The 21,606-nt window shown below is 46.2% G+C and overlaps 1 protein-coding gene across 1 annotated transcript in view; it reads left to right on the top strand.

Annotated features, from left to right (window-relative positions):
- The first annotated feature begins 4,985 nt into the window (after window positions 1-4,985).
- LOC143774566 (G protein-coupled receptor kinase 5-like) overlaps window positions 4,986-21,606 on the top strand; it is an 87,430-nt gene continuing 70,809 nt past the window's right edge. The window contains exon 1 of the mRNA XM_077262287.1: window positions 4,986-5,564. Within this exon, the coding sequence (XP_077118402.1) occupies window positions 5,513-5,564 (52 nt within the window). The 5' untranslated portion in view covers window positions 4,986-5,512. The remainder of the gene's footprint in view (window positions 5,565-21,606) is intronic.

Raw genomic sequence — 21,606 nt, 5'->3', positions numbered from 1 at the left:
AATTTCATTATTTAAAAATCATACAATGTCATTTTTTTTATTTTATTTTTAGTTTCTGTCTCTCACAGGTGAAGTGCACCTACGATAAAAATTACAGACCTCTCCATTCTTTGTATGTGGGAAAACTTGTGAAATCGGCAGTGTATCAAATACTTATTTTCCTGGCTGTATTACACACACAGCTCTGCACCGCACACATTACACACAGCTCTGCACCGTACACATTACACACAGCTCTGCACCGTACACATTACACACACAGCTCTGCACCGTACACATTACACACAGCTCTGCACCGCACACATTACACACAGCTCTGCACCGCACACATTACACACACAGCTCTGCACCGCACACATTACACACAGCTCTGCACCGTACACATTACACACAGCTCTGCACCGTACACATTACACACAGCTCTGCACCGTACACATTACACACACAGCTCTGCACCGTACACATTACACACAGCTCTGCACCGCACACATTACACACAGCTCTGCACCGCACACATTACACACACAGCTCTGCACCGTACACATTACACACAGCTCTGCACCGTACACATTACACACACAGCTCTGCACCGCACACATTACACACACAGCTCTGCACCGCACACATTACACACAGCTCTGCACCGTACACATTACACACAGCTCTGCACCGTACACATTACACACAGCTCTGCACCGTACACATTACACACACAGCTCTGCACCGTACACATTACACACAGCTCTGCACCGCACACATTACACACAGCTCTGCACCGTACACATTACACACACAGCTCTGCACCGCACACATTACACACAGCTCTGCACCGCACACATTACACACAGCTCTGCACCGTACACATTACACACACAGCTCTGCACCGCACACATTACACACACAGCTCTGCACCGCACACATTACACACAGCTCTGCACCGCACACATTATACACAGCTCTGCACCGCACACATTACACACACAGCTCTGCACCGCACACATTACACACACAGCTCTGCACCGTACACATTACACACAGCTCTGCACCGCACACATTACACACACAGCTCTGCACCGCACACATTACACACACAGCTCTGCACCGCACACATTACACACAGCTCTGCACCGCACACATTACACACACAGCTCTGCACCGCACACATTACACACACAGCTCTGCACCGTACACATTACACACAGCTCTGCACCGTACACATTACACACAGCTCTGCACCGCACACATTACACACACAGCTCTGCACCGTACACATTACACACAGCTCTGCACCGTACACATTACACACAGCTCTGCACCGCACACATTACACACACAGCTCTGCACCGCACACATTACACACACAGCTCTGCACCGTACACATTACACACAGCTCTGCACCGCACACATTACACACACAGCTCTGCACCGCACACATTACACACACAGCTCTGCACCGCACACATTACACACACAGCTCTGCACCGTACACATTACACACACAGCTCTGCACCGCACACATTACACACACAGCTCTGCACCGTACACATTACACACAGCTCTGCACCGTACACATTACACACAGCTCTGCACCGTACACATTACACACACAGCTCTGCACCGCACACATTACACACACAGCTCTGCACCGTACACATTACACACACAGCTCTGCACCGTACACATTACACACAGTCTGCACCGTACACATTACACACAGCTCTGCACCGTACACATTACACACACAGCTCTGCACCGTACACATTACACACACAGCTCTGCACCGTACACATTACACACAGCTCTGCACCGTACACATTACACACAGCTCTGCACCGTACACATTACACACAGCTCTGCACCGTACACATTACACACACAGCTCTGCACCGCACACATTACACACACAGCTCTGCACCGTACACATTACACACACAGCTCTGCACCGTACACATTACACACAGCTCTGCACCGTACACATTACACACACAGCTCTGCACCGCACACATTACACACACAGCTCTGCACCGTACACATTACACACAGCTCTGCACCGCACACATTACACACAGCTCTGCACCGTACACATTACACACACAGCTCTGCACCGTACACATTACACACAGCTCTGCACCGCACACATTACACACACAGCTCTGCACCGTACACATTACACACAGCTCTGCACCGTACACATTACACACACAGCTCTGCACCGCACACATTACACACAGCTCTGCACCGTACACATTACACACACAGCTCTGCACCGCACACATTACACACACAGCTCTGCACCGTACACATTACACACACAGCTCTGCACCGTACACATTACACACAGCTCTGCACCGCACACATTACACACACAGCTCTGCACCGCACACATTACACACACAGCTCTGCACCGCACACATTACACACACAGCTCTGCACCGCACACATTACACACACAGCTCTGCACCGTACACATTACACACACAGCTCTGCACCGCACACATTACACACACAGCTCTGCACCGCACACATTACACACACAGCTCTGCACCGCACACATTACACACACAGCTCTGCACCGTACACATTACACACACAGCTCTGCACCGCACACATTACACACAGCTCTGCACCGCACACATTACACACAGCTCTGCACCGTACACATTACACACAGCTCTGCACCGTACACATTACACACACAGCTCTGCACCGTACACATTACACACACAGCTCTGCACCGTACACATTACACACAGCTCTGCACCGTACACATTACACACAGCTCTGCACCGTACACATTACACACACAGCTCTGCACCGCACACATTACACACACAGCTCTGCACCGTACACATTACACACACAGCTCTGCACCGCACACATTACACACACAGCTCTGCACCGTACACATTACACACACAGCTCTGCACCGCACACATTACACACACAGCTCTGCACCGCACACATTACACACACAGCTCTGCACCGCACACATTACACACACAGCTCTGCACCGCACACATTACACACAGCTCTGCACCGTACACATTACACACACAGCTCTGCACCGCACACATTACACACACAGCTCTGCACCGTACACATTACACACACAGCTCTGCACCGCACACATTACACACACAGCTCTGCACCGCACACATTACACACACAGCTCTGCACCGTACACATTACACACAGCTCTGCACCGTACACATTACACACACAGCTCTGCACCGTACACATTACACACACAGCTCTGCACCGCACACATTACACACAGTCTGCACCGTACACATTACACACAGCTCTGCACCGCACACATTACACACACAGCTCTGCACCGCACACATTACACACACAGCTCTGCACCGCACACATTACACACACAGCTCTGCACCGCACACATTACACACACAGCTCTGCACCGCACACATTACACACACAGCTCTGCACCGTACACATTACACACAGTCTGCACCGTACACATTACACACAGCTCTGCACCGCACACATTACACACACAGCTCTGCACCGCACACATTACACACACAGCTCTGCACCGCACACATTACACACACAGCTCTGCACCGCACACATTACACACACAGCTCTGCACCGCACACATTACACACAGCTCTGCACCGTACACATTACACACAGCTCTGCACCGCACACATTACACACACAGCTCTGCACCGTACACATTACACACAGCTCTGCACCGTACACATTACACACAGCTCTGCACCGCACACATTACACACACAGCTCTGCACCGCACACATTACACACACAGCTCTGCACCGTACACATTACACACAGCTCTGCACCGCACACATTACACACAGCTCTGCACCGTACACATTACACACACAGCTCTGCACCGCACACATTACACACACAGCTCTGCACCGTACACATTACACACACAGCTCTGCACCGTACACATTACACACACAGCTCTGCACCGTACACATTACACACACAGCTCTGCACCGTACACATTACACACACAGCTCTGCACCGCACACATTACACACACAGCTCTGCACCGTACACATTACACACACAGCTCTGCACCGTACACATTACACACACAGCTCTGCACCGTACACATTACACACAGCTCTGCACCGTACACATTACACACAGCTCTGCACCGCACACATTACACACACAGCTCTGCACCGCACACATTACACACACAGCTCTGCACCGTACACATTACACACAGCTCTGCACCGCACACATTACACACAGCTCTGCACCGTACACATTACACACACAGCTCTGCACCGCACACATTACACACACAGCTCTGCACCGTACACATTACACACAGCTCTGCACCGCACACATTACACACAGCTCTGCACCGTACACATTACACACACAGCTCTGCACCGCACACATTACACACACAGCTCTGCACCGTACACATTACACACACAGCTCTGCACCGTACACATTACACACACAGCTCTGCACCGTACACATTACACACACAGCTCTGCACCGTACACATTACACACACAGCTCTGCACCGTACACATTACACACACAGCTCTGCACCGCACACATTACACACACAGCTCTGCACCGTACACATTACACACACAGCTCTGCACCGTACACATTACACACACAGCTCTGCACCGTACACATTACACACACAGCTCTGCACCGTACACATTACACACACAGCTCTGCACCGTACACATTACACACAGCTCTGCACCGCACACATTACACACACAGCTCTGCACCGCACACATTACACACACAGCTCTGCACCGCACACATTACACACACAGCTCTGCACCGTACACATTACACACACAGCTCTGCACCGTACACATTACACACACAGCTCTGCACCGCACACATTACACACACAGCTCTGCACCGCACACATTACACACGACTCTTCAGCCTCTCAGCCCGCAGCCTGGCTCCTCCCACACACACGTGGGTGGTCACATGGTGATGACGTCTTCACAGGTCCTTTCGCCACTAGGATGTAGCATCTACCTTCTCCATTCGCCGCCTCCAGTTCCCTGTTACTTCCTGCTGCCCCGGGATCTTCACCCCCCGGCCAAGGACCAGCACTGGGGAGGATCCCCGATCTCCTGCCCCGAGGATCGCGGTGATCAGCCGGAGAGATCTAGGAGCGGATCCCCTCCTCTGCCCACAGCTGCTGGCTCGGGGGCGCCTGCTCCCCTCCAAGTAATTATCCCCGGCTCCCCCAACCTGAGCCCCCTGCTGCCCCCGTCCTGCCTGTGTGCCCCTGCCTGCCCCCATCACAGGGACCCCATCCTGTATAGTGTCTGCTGTACATGGTGGCACCTCAGGACCCTCCACACACAAATAGGAGGACCCCCATATATTAGAGGAAAAATCCTCCTCCCAGGGGGGCTACTGGACCTATAGGACCCCACATGCCCGCACCCCTGCTCGCCCCCCCATGATAATCGCTCCGTCCGTTTAATGACTGCTCCTCCGTAACCTGGATACAATGGAACTGGAAAATATTGTGGCCAATACGGTGTTACTGAAAGCGCGAGAAGGTAAGAAAATGCTCCGCCAGCGCACATATTAGTCTTATTATTATTGTTATTTTTGTTTACTTTAAAATTACCGTATTACATTTTTTATTATTTATTTTATTGATATTATTTGTATACTATGTATTAATATATATTTGTTTATAATGCAGTAATATATATATATAATTAAAGAAAAATGTTTCTATATTTTATTTGTTACAGTGTGTGTGTTTGTGTATATGTATATTTATGTGTGTGTGTATATAAATATATATTCTGTTTGTGTTTTGCATTAGCTATACATATTACTATTTTTTTTTTTTTTGTCAGTGCTTCTAATAATGTACCAATTACCCTGGAATCATGATGGGTGTCTTGTTAATATTTACATTATTATTAATTATATCTGTATAAAAAGTAGTGACTAGTTATTGTTGGAAGTATTCTGAATGATGACGTTCCCATGTGCCTCATCTACGGCCTGACAAATCCACAACATGAAATCGGCACCGAAATCTGTTGCAGAAAAGGTGCTGAATTACTTGAATTTTCATTTCCTTTGATTTAATAACAATAATAATAATTTTATTTATATAGCGCCAACATATTCCGCAGCGCTTTACAACTTATAGAGGGGACTTGTACAGACAATAGACATTACAGCATAACAGAAATCACAGTTCAAAACAGATACCAGGAGGAATGAGGGCCCTGCTCGCAAGCTTACAATCTATGAGGAAGAGGGGAGACACGAGAGGTGGATGGTAACAAAACATGATGCGAGGAACCTGATTATGGTTTAAGTTTTTGAATGGGCCACACAGGGATAGTTGGGTTAATGTGTTGAGGCGGTAGGCCAGTCTGAACAAATGCGTTTTTAGGGCACGCTTAAAACTGTGGGGATTGATTTAATTACAATGGGAGAAAACCGCACTGCCATCCGCAGTATAAATGGATTTGTCGCCGTTCAGTTTGCGCTTTTTGTTCACAACTTGTAAGGCCACGTTCACACGCTCAGTACTTGATCAGTATTTTACATCTGGTGACTGTGTACAGCTGGTGGCATCACATCTACAGCGCTGCAGCCAATCAGTGGCTCGTGCTGTCTGGATTGGCTGCAGCGCTGTGGATGTAATATCCCCTCTATGGCCTGTACACAATCCCCAGCGCAGCTGTCGTGACTCCTTGTATTATGGGTTTGTCGGTACCATGGGCAGGAATGTCGTACAATAATATGTCTGCACTACATGCCCAATGACTGAAGATTGGGTGAAAGGTATTTTTGGCATAAAATATTATAGAAAGTCACTAGGATTTTGGCCGGGCGGTTTAATTTTTGGTACCTTTCCTTATGGTTTAACATATTGCTGCAGGGAGCACCACCATGCATGAAAATACTCCTACAAATTACCATGATAGTCCCTATGAGCAGGGCTGTGGAGTCGGTAAGCCAAACCTCCGACTCCTCAATTTCCATGACTCCGACTCCACAGCCCCTCCCTATGAGTACTGGTGGGGGTGATAGTCTGTCCTGGTGATTGTGTGTCCCACTAACGATCCATCTGGGGGTCTGTCAGGAAAAGCCCATTACCATCTACTGAATCACAACCAGTTTCCTCTGTCCGATCCATCAATAACCAAAACCTCCGACACCCCTTGGACCCCGTATAGTGGCGTCCATTGGATTCAACATGGTATCTGTTGGGTATGAGCAGTGCAATACCCTGATCCGGCTTCCAGTCTGGTCCTCCTTGGCATCTGGTCTTCAGTTCTGCGCCCGGCATCTAGGACCTCTTTGTGCTCACTAGGCCCCACAATATACATCATTCTGCAATTTATTTCCCATAAGGTTTTAAAATCCACCCTAGGGGAAAAAAAAAGAAGCAACGTGCCACTTCTTTGACCCTAAACTCAAAGTGTTGCAAAAAAAAAAAAAAAACATGAAAAGGAACCTAGCTGAAAAAAACCACTAAGGGCTTGTTCACACTTTGCAGATTCCACTGCGGATTTGCAAAAACCGCAGTGCAAAACCGCGGTGATTTTCACTGCGGTTTTTTGTGCGGTTTCCACTGCGGTTTTCCAACTGCACTTTCCTATTGGTGCAGGTGGAAAACCGCTGCGGAATCCGCAGAAAGAATTGACATGGTACTTCTTTTTTTCCGCAGAAAATCCGCGCGGAGTTTCCTGCGGAAAAACGCAAAGCGGGCACAGCGGTTTTTGTTTTCCATAGGGTAACATTGTACTGTACCCTGCATGGAAAACTGATGCGGATCCGCAGCGCCAAATCCGCTGCGGATCCGCAGCAAAAACCGCAAAGTGTGAACATAGCCTAAAACTGTGTCAAAAAACATCATCAGAACTGAACACCACAGCAGATATTTAGATGTAAAAAAAAAAAACTTGTGTGAACATATCCCAGGGAAATATTCAAACAATAAACTTTTTTTTTTCTGGATTTTTAAGCGGATCTGTTCTAAAATCCATATCAGACAGTATTTAAAGACTGGTTGTAAGCATGTTTGACATGAATTTTAGATCAAATTCTGCTTCAAAAACCACATTAAAAGCCACTTCAAATACTATCGGTATGAGCTTCCTATTGATTTCCGAGAAAATACAACTATAGTGCATATGTTGGTGTTTTTTTGCCATGTGTTTTTTTCCACATGTGAAAAGAATTAACATGTCACTTCTTATAATGCCTGTAAAGCGCTGTGGAATTAATCGTGCTATATAAGTGAGTAAAATAAATAAAATAAAAATAAATTCTTGATGCAAAACCCCTCCAAATTTAATTTCTGAAACAATTGAAGCAGAAAAACCCATACACAAAAAACACCTAAAAGAAAACATGCACTAAAGTCCCAAAAATCTTAGTTGTTTTTTCAGCCCCCAAATTCTGTTCTCTATGAGCAGGCTATAAGGGTATGTGCACACGACGTCTTTTTCACACCACGGCTACACCTAGGAAAACCTGGACGTCTTAAAGATATTGTGAACACGAACCCTTATAAACTGTTCACATAGTGTTTTTCAGAGTGAATTTTGTTCTAAAATCAACATTAAAATCTTCAAGAATTTTCCTATTGACTTCATTGGAAAAACAAGTAAGGTGCACAGGATGCAAATTTTTTTTTTTCTTTGCCTGTTTTTTGCTTTTTTTTTTCTCCCAGTGTGAAAAAAGTAACATGTCAGTAATTGAGGGGAAAAAAAGACTCGAAATTTGACCACTGAATCAATAAAAACAGATAAAAACGCCCCCATTACATAAAACTTGTTTTGTTTTTTTTGTGTGGATTTTTCAGCCTGAAAAAAATCACATACAAAGACTGTGTGAACCCGCAGTAAGGCTTCTGTATGTGCATATGGTGTCTTTAATCTGATGACATGACGGAGCCACCAGTTTTCTTTTACAAAGCCGCTTCAGGAAAAAGCTGGAGACTTTTTTTTTTTTTTTGTGCTCATTTTCGCAGTGATTTTTCCCTATATCCTCATTAAAGCCATGTTCACACTATCAGTATTTGGTCAGTATTTTACCTCAGTATTTGTAGCTAAAACCAGGAGTGGAACAATCAGAGGAAAAGTATAATAGAAACACATCACCACTTCTGTATTTATCACCCACTCCTGGTTTTCGCTTATAAATACTGAGGTAAAATACTGACCAAATACTGTATATGTGAACAGGGCCTAAGAGAGCGGGTGGCTTCCAAGTGGAGAATGAACATGTAGCTATATATTAATAATTTGGCATTATTTTTCTCCATGAAATGTCCTATTTTTGTGGAATGTCAGGCAGCTGGCACGAGGAGACCTACGTCTTGTGTAGTCTCCTTACAGGTGGAAATTATAGGTTACCTCTCGGAGATGGGATAATTGTATATCACAGCTATAATAATATGGGTGTTTGAGGATGTAGAAGATTTGCTTGAGGAAAAGACCTAAAAACTAAGATATTACCGGGTATTTTATGAGATTAGAGACAAACATAAGGCTAATATTGGGGCATTATGAAGGCTTTGAGGCCTAGTTTCTGAAAAAGGCCTTTGTTGCTCATAGCAACCAATCACAGCTCATCTTTTATTTTACTATAGCTATTTATGAAATGAAAGCTGAGTTCTGATTGGTTGCTACCACTGCTATGGGCAACAAAGATAGTTTCTCTTTCTAGGTATTCTAAACTGAATAAATGAACATTCCCTTTAAGGAGTCGACCAATGAGAACTCGAGGCCTAGAAGATATTTCCGAAGTCATGGAGAAATTCTCTGCAATGTATGAACAGAGTACACATACTTCACCAGTACATCACAACATGAGGGGAAGGCTGAGATGGGGTTATAGGCCACGTTCTCACGGTCAGTATTTGGCCAGTTTTTACCTCAGTATTTGTTAGCCAAAAGCAGGAGAGGAACAATCAGAGGAAAAGTATAATAGAAATGTCACCACTTCTGCATTTATCACCCACTCCTGGTTTTGGCTTACAAATACTGAGGTAAAATACTGACCAAATACTGATAGTGTGAATGTGGTCTAATAGTAATTACAAGAGGAGTCTGGGAACGTCATGGCCGGACTGGTGGTGTTACCACCTGACCAGCTTGAAGAGCTGTTATTTTCTTCCTAATGAGGTTCCACAGCAGCTGCAGTGTCTTTTTATTTCTTCTTCATTTTTGGGTTTTTATTTTTTTTCTCTTTTACTTCCAAGAGTCATAACAATTTTTTTTTTCATTGTTCCATCGATGGAGTTGTATGACGGCTTGTGGGGTTTTTTTTTGTTGTTTTTGTTTTTTTGTGCGGAGATGACTTTTTTTTATACCATTTTGGGGTACATACAACATTTTCGTTGCAATTTTTGCAAAAGTATTGCACTCCCGTTTCTTTTTTTTCTTCCTATTTATTTTAGGGATTCATTTTATATGTTCCTGTATCAGACTTTTATGGACCTTGCAATAATGTATTTATTTTTTAGATGAGGAAGAGAGAGTGATTTATTATTTTTCTTTTTTTTTGTCTTCAGCATTTTAACTAATGGCACTTTTTTTTTTATTACAGCTGACGTTTTTTTTTTTTTATAGTCCCCCATAGGGGACTTTGAGATTGTACTATATACTACAATGCTTTTGGTTTTGAAGCCAGCCGGTGGCTGCTGAGATTGACACCAGCCATTACAAGTAGCACGCAGCAGTGATCGGGGTTAGCTCCGATCACTTCTGTTAGAGGTAGTTGTGTACGACATCCCAATCCATACACCTGCACTCACCCCCTTAATGTGCTATTGCCCCCAATTACATTGCGGGTAGGGAAGATGTTAAAGAGAGTTTGTCACCAGGCTAATCCACCTAAAATAATTGTTCAGGATTTGTAAAAAAAATAAATAAATAATAATAATAAAAAAAAGTCTTCTTTCTTCCCAAAACAGCGCCACAACTGTCAACTGGCTCTGTGTGATATTGCAGCTCATCTACTTGCAATGCCAGACATCTGTTTTGGACGAACTCCATTCGTGTCATTCTGTGGCCCCCTTGGGTGGGCACTGTGGATCACATATTTAGGGGGGGGTTCAGGTGGAACCGCAGAACACACTGCAGAAATGCAGTGTGAACAGGACCCGACGAATACTCATCAGTCAAGCAAGATGCCTTTAAGATGCACCAGTGGAGCAAGACTCCAGTTGCTGCAGAACCTCTTTTTTTAATTAATCACTGACTTGCAGCTGTTGGAATAAACTTTACACAAAGCCTGAAACACTTTAAGTAATAGAACAAGTCAGACGGTGGTCGGAGCTCCGCGTAAGTCCAGAACTGGAGTTTCCTAGTCCTCCATCCCCATCCCTGCCCGTTTCTCCAGCCGCATCTGATAATCTGGTTATCGCAGCTGGAGGTGGATTTTTCATATGTTTATTCTTCTTGTTTCGTCAACACCAGAGAAGACAAGTGGCCGCAAGATACATCCGGCGCTGCTCATCTCTGAGCAAGGCTAATAAAATCTGATAACCATTGTGGATTAGTAGGGGTCTTACACGGACCTCTTATGTCTCAGGGGAAATCCAGACAAAATGGTCATCAGATATGTCATGGATACACAGTCTGTGACCTCTGATCACAATGATGGAAGCATGAAAGGGATCTGTAGAGTTTAAAGGGGTTGTCCAGGACTACAGTACTGATGACTTATCCTGAGGCTAGGGTCTCACGAGCGTGTATTCTCTCATCCAAGAGAATCGGGTCAATTATGCAAATGCGACTCAGATTAATCTGTGATCCGATTCTCTTAGATGAGAAGATGGAGAAAGAAAAATGCTTCCATTTCCTCCATTCTGTCAGCCTGTGGAAATCAGACTGCACTCAGATGTCATCCAAGTGCCGTCTGACGGTTTCCACGGACTCATTGGCTTGCATAACCGAGTGAGATCGGAATGTCAGATAAAAATCCGTCATGCTGCAAAGAAATCGGACATGTCCATGGTCCCATAAAATAACATTGGTCTGAATGCGGTATGTTGTTTTGTCGGAATGCACTTGGACCGAAAATACAGTTATGTGCACAAGCCCGTAGGATCGGTCATCCATATCAGAATGTGGGGGTCTGTCATCCGGTGGTCCCACTGGTCAGCTGTTAGCAGGTCCTATTCGCGCAGGGTGTGCTGATCGGTGGTGGTGCCAAGTGTCGGACCCTCGCTACCCAATATCGATGACCTGTCCCCTCGGTGTAGTCTGCTAATTAGGAAATGTTAGGTTCACATTGCGTTAATGTGTGCACGCTAACGGACAGCGTTGCACGGCGAAAATGTCGCAATTAACGCCGTGCAACGGGTCCGTTAGCGCACCCATTGACAGCAATGTAAATTTCGCCTGTAGCGCATCGCTAGCGCGTGCCTTTTTTGGCTCGCGATAGTGATGTGCCGTTCTTTTGTGACGCGCCGCGGACGCTGCTTGCAGCGTCCGCGGCGCGCCCGAAGTCCGTTCCCCGCTCTCGCAGATCGGGGATCTGCTAGAGCGGGGACGTTAACGCGACCCCAAAACGCGGCCCCGAAAAAAACATTGCGTTAGTGCAATCCGCTAGCGCTAAACGGATTGCCCTAACGCAATGTGAACCTAGCCTTTAACTTTGCCAAGAGCAAAAATCATGAGGAATGTCCATTATCTAAAGTTTATACACATTAGATGAAGATTGACGGAAGCCACCGGGACTGGACAATCATCAACTGAGTGAGTGTCTCAAGTCTCCACTGCGGCCGATATTGGGGAGAAGGAGCGCGCATGGTGGACTTCAACAAGACTGATCCATAATTTCTTAGGGAAAATAAACATCCGGCAGAGGTGTCAGGCATCCACCTTTTTCCGCTTCTACCAAATAAGAGCACATGTACGCTGGCTGTCAGGAGGAATTGCTGTCTTCTGACAACTGTGTAAGGTGTATGACCACGTTATTTTTTTTTTTTTTTGAGCCTGGAACATAAAATTTCGAGTTCCGGATGACTTGGCGTCTTTGCATGCTGATTAGCCCCATCATAATTACAGAGACCCGGGCAGTGTTGGATGAAGAGCGGCAGGGCATTCGATCGGTCCTTACACCTTTTTAGATCCAGTGGGGAGAGGGGAGAAAGCCTCTTCTGGCTAAACATCTCCCCTGAAAAGGATGGAACATTAGAATCCAAGTTGCCCGATCCCAACCTCACCCAACATCATTTGTCGAGATGGAGTCAGGAGGCCCTCAACAAATCAGATGGTCATCTGGTCTCCTGCCGAAGTCACTGGCTTAGCTGACTTTCAATGTGTATGGGATCCTTTTAAAACATGGTTTCCATAGTAGTTAATAAAAAATAAAAACAATAAAAAAAGACAAAGAATTAAGTTTAGACTTTATGTCGGAACTGTTTGGATTCTAGAATAACTTCAATTAAATATGGTAAAGAAACTCCGCAATTCAGACGTGAACTTCTGGAAAAGTAAATACTAATCTAAAGTCAGCGATTAACTTCCCGAAAGTGGCTGATGTCATTGTGTATGTAAAAGGGGGTCTGTTTCTGAAAACTCGTTAGTAAGAGAGACTCCTTCTTAAAGAAATTAGACTATGCTGCTCGGGAGATTCCTCCTCGATGCTCTGAAGTAAAGCACACTTTAGAAACCTGCCGGATGAACGATTGGCCGGTAGTTATCTCACCCGATTGTCCCATGCACAGGATGGCTTGCTCTGTCTAGTATTCCTGGGTACTATGAAAGAGCTGCTGCCAGATATCTCTGGCGGCTTCTTTAGAAAACAAATGAATTTTGAACCCAAAATGGGACATGACTATCCTTATCTCCCCCCATCATTTGTCAGGGGCCCCCATACACAATAGACAGCTGTGAATATTGGCGGGGTAGGATGTCTCTAGTCTAATGTATATGGTCGCGTGGGCTGTGGTATATACTGCGTGGGCTGTGGTATATACTGCGTGGGCTGTGGTATATACTGCGTGGGCTGTGTTATATACTGCGTGGGCTGTGTTATATACTGCGTGGGCTGTGTTATATACTGCGTGGGCTGTGTTATATACTGCGTGGGCTGTGTTATATACTATCGGCGATTGACTTGTGTATATACCGTAGTCATACGTTGCTCATTTATGGCCTTAAATTAGCCCATTAAGTCTTAGGCTATGTTCACACGTTGCGGTTTTTGCTGCGGATCCGCAGCGGTTTATTTTCCACATCATGTCAATTCTTTGTGCGGAATCCGCAGCGGTTTTACATCTGCCCATTATAGAAACCCGCAGATGTCTAAAACCGCAGTGGAAACCGCACAAAAAACTGCAATAAAATCCGCAGTACTTTTGGCACTGCGGATTTATCAAATCCGCTGCGGAAAATTCCGCAGCGGAATCCGCAACGTGTGAACATAGCCTTAGGGGCTGTTCACATGTATGCAAATTTTTGGAGACTGAGTGGTCTGCACAAAATCATAGAGATATGGACGATCTAGATCCGATTCTCTGATCAGTCTGGCCAATCTAAAGTCTGTGGGTCCGTGAAAAAAAATCAAACAGCAAGCAATTGGATGCTGCCATCCATGGGTTTTCAATTTTTCATGGACTGTTTGATATGAAAAGGTTGAGTTTTTTTTTTTTTTTCCCCCTGAGAAAAACTGATGAAACTTTGACCAAATGTTGGAAAAAAGTGACACTTGACCAGACTGATGAAACTCTGGTAAAAAAAAATTGAAGCTCAGACCGTGTTTTTGAGTGTGAGGTAAATCGCTGTCATCTGAATGAGCTCTTAAAGGGAATCTTTCAGCAGGGTTTTTCTATTTGCTCTTCGATTACAGAGCACGGTGTCACTTGTTCTGCAGCTTGCTTTTTTTTTTTTTTTTAAATAGTGTTTTATCAACAGGAGATTATCACTGCAGGACTAGGTGTCCCATGCCAGGCAGTCCAGCTAATTTGTGTAGACCCGCCCCTACTCCTGATTGGCAGCTTTCTGACAGTGTACTCGGGAAGCTGCCAATCAGGGCTGTGGGCGGGGTGTTACACAGCTCAGCATTGATAGTGCTGCTAAATATACAGCAGAAAAAACAGGGATTTTATCAAAACTGCATTAAGTAGCCCAGTAAGTGACACATCACTGGAATGAGGGTCTCTGCCCCTACATCATGCTGCTGACTATAGAGGCATCTTCATTTGTACAGTTGTATGCCTGCAGTCCTCGTTCCTTAGATAGGTATAGATATGGCGGTTATATATATGGCGCTTTATAGAAACACTTTAAGGTTATGCTAATTTGTCTCACTGCCCTTTCAAGTAAAAAAAAAAAAACATCTCCCCCGTGAATAGCGAGCGGATTCCTTTTGATGTCAGTAGCACATAAAATTAGTCGGCTTCTTATTTGTGTCATTGTTTTTAGACTCATTTTTTCCCTCGATAATTGATCTGGAATCCCAGTACGGAAAAAAACAACAATTTATTTTATTTTTTTTGTAAAATGCAGGATTTTCATTTTAAATTAATTTCAAAATCCTTTGTTTTGTTTTTTTATGCAGTTCCATTCATATATAATAAATACATTACATATTTTTCTTAGCAAGAAAAAAAAATACATTTATAAAATGGTCTCTTAGGGGTCTTTGTATAATAAAGTGTCATTTTTCTACATGGATCCTGTTGTAAATCCATGGTAAACTTTGCTCGGAACACATTTTTATTGTGCTGTGTATTCTTTGTAAAATTGTAAAATCTGTAATTTATAATATTCATAGTACATTCTCAATGTAGGGAGCATGCTGCGGGTTTTGTTCATTGTGGGCCCTTTCTTCCACATTGTATTGTTTTTTGTTTTTTCCCCTCTCCTTTTAAACATTGCTGTAGCACCTATGCTGGCATCCCTGCATGGTTTTCCTTCCCACTCCATGCAGGGACGCCAACATACTTGACGCTCCAGGCGTGCGTCGTGCTTCCTGTGTTTGTGTCCCGGTGGCGCCCGCTCATTCCCTTGCTCTTAGAGGGGCAGCGCCCACATGCTAAGTTGCCCCAAGCCAATAGCTGGGAGACATCTTGTATAAAAGGCACCCTCCCCATTAGGTATGTGCCTAAAGAACCTCTGGTACTTGTGTGGCCAGTGCCTGAACCTGAACCCCTGGTACTTGTGCGGCCAGTGCCTGAATCTGGACCCCTGGTACTTGTGCGGCCAGTGCCTGAATCCGAACCTCTGGTACTTGTGTGGCCAGTACCTGAATTCGAACCCCTGGTACTTGTGTGGCCAGTGCCTGAACCCGAACCCCTGGTACTTGTGTGGCCAGTGCCTGAACCCGAACCCCTGGTACTTGTGTGGCCAGTGCCTGAACCCGAACCCCTGGTACTTGTGTGGCCAGTGCCTGAACCCGAACCCCTGGTCCTTGTGTGGCCAGTGCCTGAACCCAAACCCCTAGTACTTGTGCGGCCAGTGCCTGAACCCAAACCCCTGGTACTTGTGTGGCCAGTGCCTGACCCCGAACCCCTGGTACTTGTGTGGCCAGTGCCTGAACCCGAACCCCTGGTACTTGTGCGGCCAGTGCCTGAACCCGAACCCCTGGTACTTGTGTGGCCAGTGCCTGAACCCGAACCCCTGGTACTTGTGTGGCCAGTGCCTGAACCCGAACCCCTGGTACTTGTGCGGCCAGTGCCTGAACCCGAACCCCTGGTACTTGTGCGGCCAGTGCCTGAACCCGAACCCCTGGTACTTGTGCGGCCAGTGCCTGAACCCGAACCCCTGGTACTTGTGCGGCCAGTGCCTGAACCCGATCCCCTGGTACATGTGCGGCCAGTGCCTGAACCAGAACCCCTGGTACTTGTGCGGCCAGTGCCTGAACCCGAACCCCTGGTACTTGTGTGGCCAGTGCCTGAACCGAACCCCCTGGTACTTGTGCGGCCAGTGCCTGAACCCGAACCCCTGGTACTTGTGCGGCCAGTGCCTGAACCCGATCCCCTGGTACATGTGTGGCCAGTGCCTGAACCAGAACCCCTGGTACTTGTGCGGCCAGTGCCTGAACCCGAACCCCTAGTACTTGTGCGGCCAGTGCCTGAACCCAAACCCCTGGTACTTGTGTGGCCAGTGCCTGACCCCGAACCCCTGGTACTTGTGTGGCCAGTGCCTGAACCCGAACCCCTGGTACTTGTGTGGCCAGTGCCTGACCCCGAACCCCTGGTACTTGTGTGGCCAGTGCCTGAACCCGAACCCCTGGTACTTGTGCGGCCAGTGCCTGAACCCGAACCCCTAGTACTTGTGCGGCCAGTGCCTGAACCCGATCCCCTGGTACATGTGTGGCCAGTGCCTGAACCCAAACCCCTGGTACTTGTGTGGCCAGTGCCTGACCCCGAACCCCTGGTACTTGTGTGGCCAGTGCCTGAACCCGAACCCCTGGTACTTGTGTGGCCAGTGCCTGACCCCGAACCCCTGGTACTTGTGTGGCCAGTGCCTGAACCCGAACCCCTGGTACTTGTGCGGCCAGTGCCTGAACCCGAACCCCTAGTACTTGTGCGGCCAGTGCCTGAACCCGATCCCCTGGTACATGTGTGGCCAGTGCCTGACCCCGAACCCCTGGTACTTGTGTGGCCAGTGCCTGAACCCGAACCCCTGGTACTTGTGCGGCCAGTGCCTGAACCCGAACCCCTAGTACTTGTGCGGCCAGTGCCTGAACCCGATCCCCTGGTACATGTGTGGCCAGTGCCTGAACCCGAACCCCTGGTACTTGTGCGGCCAGTGCCTGAACCCGATCCCCTGGTACATGTGTGGCCAGTGCCTGAACCCAAACCCCTGGTACTTGTGCAGCCAGTGCCTGACCCCGAACCCCTGGTACTTGTGCGGCCAGTGCCTGAACCCGAACCCCTGGTACTTGTGTGGCCAGTGCCTGAACCCGAACCCCTGGTACTTGTGCGGCCAGTGCCTGAACCCGAACCCCTGGTACTTGTGTGGCCAGTGCCTGAACCCGAACCCCTGGTACTTGTGCGGCCAGTGCCTGAACCCGAACCCCTGGTCCTTGTGCGGCCAGAGCCTGAACCCGAACCCCTGGTACTTGTGCGGCCAGAGCCTGAACCCGAACCCCTGGTACTTGTGTGGCCAGTGCCTGAACCCGAACCCCTGGTACTTGTGCGGCCAGTGCCTGAACCCGAACCCCTGGTCCTTGTGCGGCCAGAGCCTGAACCCGAACCCCTGGTACTTGTGTGGCCAGTGCCTGAACCCGAACCCCTGGTACTTGTGCGGCCAGTGCCTGAACCCGATCCCCTGGTACATGTGTGGCCAGTGCCTGAACCAGTTGCTTTTCATGTTTAAGTTCTACATTGTTAAAAGAAAGATCTTGGAGTCCTGGATCACTGTCTTGTTTTTCTTCCATACCTCATATCCACCATGTGTGAACACTGCTTTATAGTCTTCGGTCGGGGAGAGGGGTGTTAGTAGATCGCCCTATGCCCCCTTTATGTACAGATATACCCCAAAATGTACAGAGAGGAGATCAAGCTATAAAATAAAATCCCGTTAGTGTCCCCTCTTGGATCAGTCCTTTCTCTGTAGCTTTTGCCCTGTGTGATTGTGCTCTTCAGACCGTGGGTTGCACACAGTGGGTTCTGCACCATCTGGCATCACGTCTTCCTGCCAAGTGAAATCTGATTTCGCCCAGCCGTTTATCCCTCTAAAATCACTTGTCCCATCTCCATCTAATCTCATCTGTTATTTTCAGCATGGAAAAAGCTGATTATTTCTCTATTATTTCTGTTAGGTTGTTAGGAGTTTTGTCTTCAAGGTCCACGTGTAAAAAGATTACCGTATATGCATTTTAGGTTGTAAACCTGTCTGTGATGATCAGTATACTGGCTCTGAATCATTGCCGTAGGCAGGAGAGCTTTCTGGACATGCTCTGGACTCCTCAAAGATAATTGTGCAGGAGGTGACCTGTGATATCACTGTGGTAAATGGTGGATCCTGGGTTGTCTACTTTTATGGAGATGTTATTTGTCATTGTAATCCTGTCTGTGGTGGTAATGAAACTGCTGAAAACTCTATTCTAGTCTATGGCCTAGTGTAAAAATTGCAAGATTTCTGATTTATTTTTCTTTTTATGTGGAAAATTTAAAAAAAAAAATCAACATAAAAAAAATATATATCATAAAACCCTGATTCGTTATTCTCAGTAAAGAAAAGGCCATACTGCGCTGGAGCGTGATGTCCTGGAAGGACACAGCTGGATTATGATACCTGGACGCAGTAGAAAACAGTCGTCTTATCACTTCGGGAACGCGAGCACTGATTTTTTTTTTACTCCGGGGCTGATATAAGTGAAATCTCTGCTTCTTAATCCATTCTTGGGGCATCTTACGTTTATCTTACTGGTTTTATATGAAGCTTCTTTATTTCCTGTAACATCTCTCACTTCATCTGGCGTCTTCTACTCAAGGAGACAAGACGAGCGGTTCTGATTGGACGTAGGATAATAAGCGGATTAGGTCACTTCATTTTATGAGCGCTTAATGAGGGGTCAATATGTAATCAAGGCGTTTCGGATCACTTTGGAGTAGGGCAATGCCTAGTGATTGGATTATCGTTCAGTGACAGTTTTCACTCTGTGACTTTTGGAAAGATGAAGATTTGGGTCCACACTGGTCATCTTGTCAATGTGCATGTACTAACTAATGTTGGCTGCATCAGCTCAATTATCTGTGTTCACCACGTTAAACTATTACGTGAAAAAACGGTATTTAGAGTTGATTTTTATAGAAGCTTTGTACTTTTTCAACTACGGTAGTTTTAGTAAAAGTCCACTTCCTTGGGTCTGTGGTCATGTTATGGTCTGATCTAAACCAGATAACAAAATTTATTTCCACCTAGACCCCAAGATCATTTCAGCCCAAACCAGATACCTTAACTTATTCAGGCCCCTGACCAGTCCCCTAAAATTCCTTGATTGGTACCAGATCTGGCATTAGTTTGATTTCTCCTGGCAGACCTACCATCAGACCTCCAGTAAAAATCGGTGGAGTCCCCTGGTCTTCTATATTGTCTGCTTACAGGGATTTTCTTAAATGTTACATTAATGGCCTCTCTGTCTACACCTGAGATCATCGACTGATCTTGGTAACTTTTGGGCAGCTTTAAATACTAATTTTTATTTCTTAACTCAATAGTACATATGGAAATAAGCGAGTTTGTCACACAAGCCCAATTCCAAGAAAGTTGGACGTTGTGTAAAATATAAAGAAAACAAGAATTCAATGATCTGGAAACCTCTTCTATGTTATTCACAACAGATCACAGATCAGGAGGTGGACATCGGACGTTTTTCCATTTCATTCGGAAAAGTTAACTCCTTTAGAAATTGATGGCAGCAACAAATCTAAAAAAAAAAAAAAAGTCAGGCCCGGGCCACGTCTATTATTGTGGAGCATCCCCTCTTTGTTTTACAAGTGTGTGAAGTGAGGAGACAATTGCCGGAGTTTTGGGAGAAGAACGTTGGCCAATTCTTGTCTGATGTAGGGTTCTCGCTAATTCACAATCGGGGTGGGGTGGAGGTTCTTCTTTCCGTAGTTTTTGTTTCATAATGTGTCAAGTGTTTTCTATTGAAGAATAATAATTTTTATTTCTGTAGCGCCAACATATTCCGCAGCACTCGAGAAGTCTTGGAGACGGGAGTGGGAGGTTTGGATTATTGACCTAAGGATGTTAACCTTAGGTCATTAGCAGAACGGAGGGCACAGGTAGGGTGGTAGACAGAGACGAGGGAGGAGATGTAGGGTGGTGCTGAGCCATGGAGTGCTTTGTGGGTGAGAGTGATAAGTTTATATTGAACTCTGGAGTGGATGGGTAACCAGTGCAATTACTGGAACAGGGTAGAGGCATCGGTGTAGTGGTTGGTGAGGAATATGATCCTGGCTACAGCATTCAAGACAGATTGGTTTGAACTCCAGGCCATCACCCGAACTCTTCTGGGAAGCGATGTTGTTGTGTTGGATAAAGTACATGGTTTAGCATTGTCTTGCTGAAATATGCAAGGCCTTCCATGAAATGGGCATTGTCTGGATGGAGCATATGTTGCTCAATCACCGCTATATAATGCTCAGCATTGATGGTGCTTTTCAGGATATGTAAGCCGCCCCTGCCATAGGCACAAATGTAACCCCATACCATCAGAGATGCAGGAACTGTGCGTTTATAACAAGCTTGGATGGTCCTTCTCCTCTGAGTCAGCTTGGTTTCCATGAAGAATATCACATTTTGATTCATCCAACCACAGAACTGTTTTCTAATTTGCCTCAGTCCATTATATATGAGACTTGGCCTTGGCATTTCTGGATTGTGCTGATATTTGGCTGCTTCTTTTCACGAACTTACCGTACATTTGTAGATTACACGGAGAACTGTGATCAATGATTTCTGGAAGCATTCCTGAGCTCAGGCAGTGATTTGCACCACCATATCATGCCCGTTTTTATTGAAGTGCCGCCTGAGGGCCCAGAGATCATGAGCATCCAATATTGACTGTTGGCCTTGTCCCTTGTGCACATGGATTTCTCCAGATTCAGTGAATCTTTTCATGATATATGTACATGGTGGGATATTC

The sequence above is a fragment of the Ranitomeya variabilis genome, chromosome 5 (genome assembly GCF_051348905.1).
Source record: "Ranitomeya variabilis isolate aRanVar5 chromosome 5, aRanVar5.hap1, whole genome shotgun sequence".
In the NCBI taxonomy this organism is placed as follows: domain Eukaryota; kingdom Metazoa; phylum Chordata; class Amphibia; order Anura; family Dendrobatidae; genus Ranitomeya; species Ranitomeya variabilis.
Note: the sequence above shows the minus strand (reverse complement) of the source record. Positions and strands in the feature narration are given on the sequence as shown.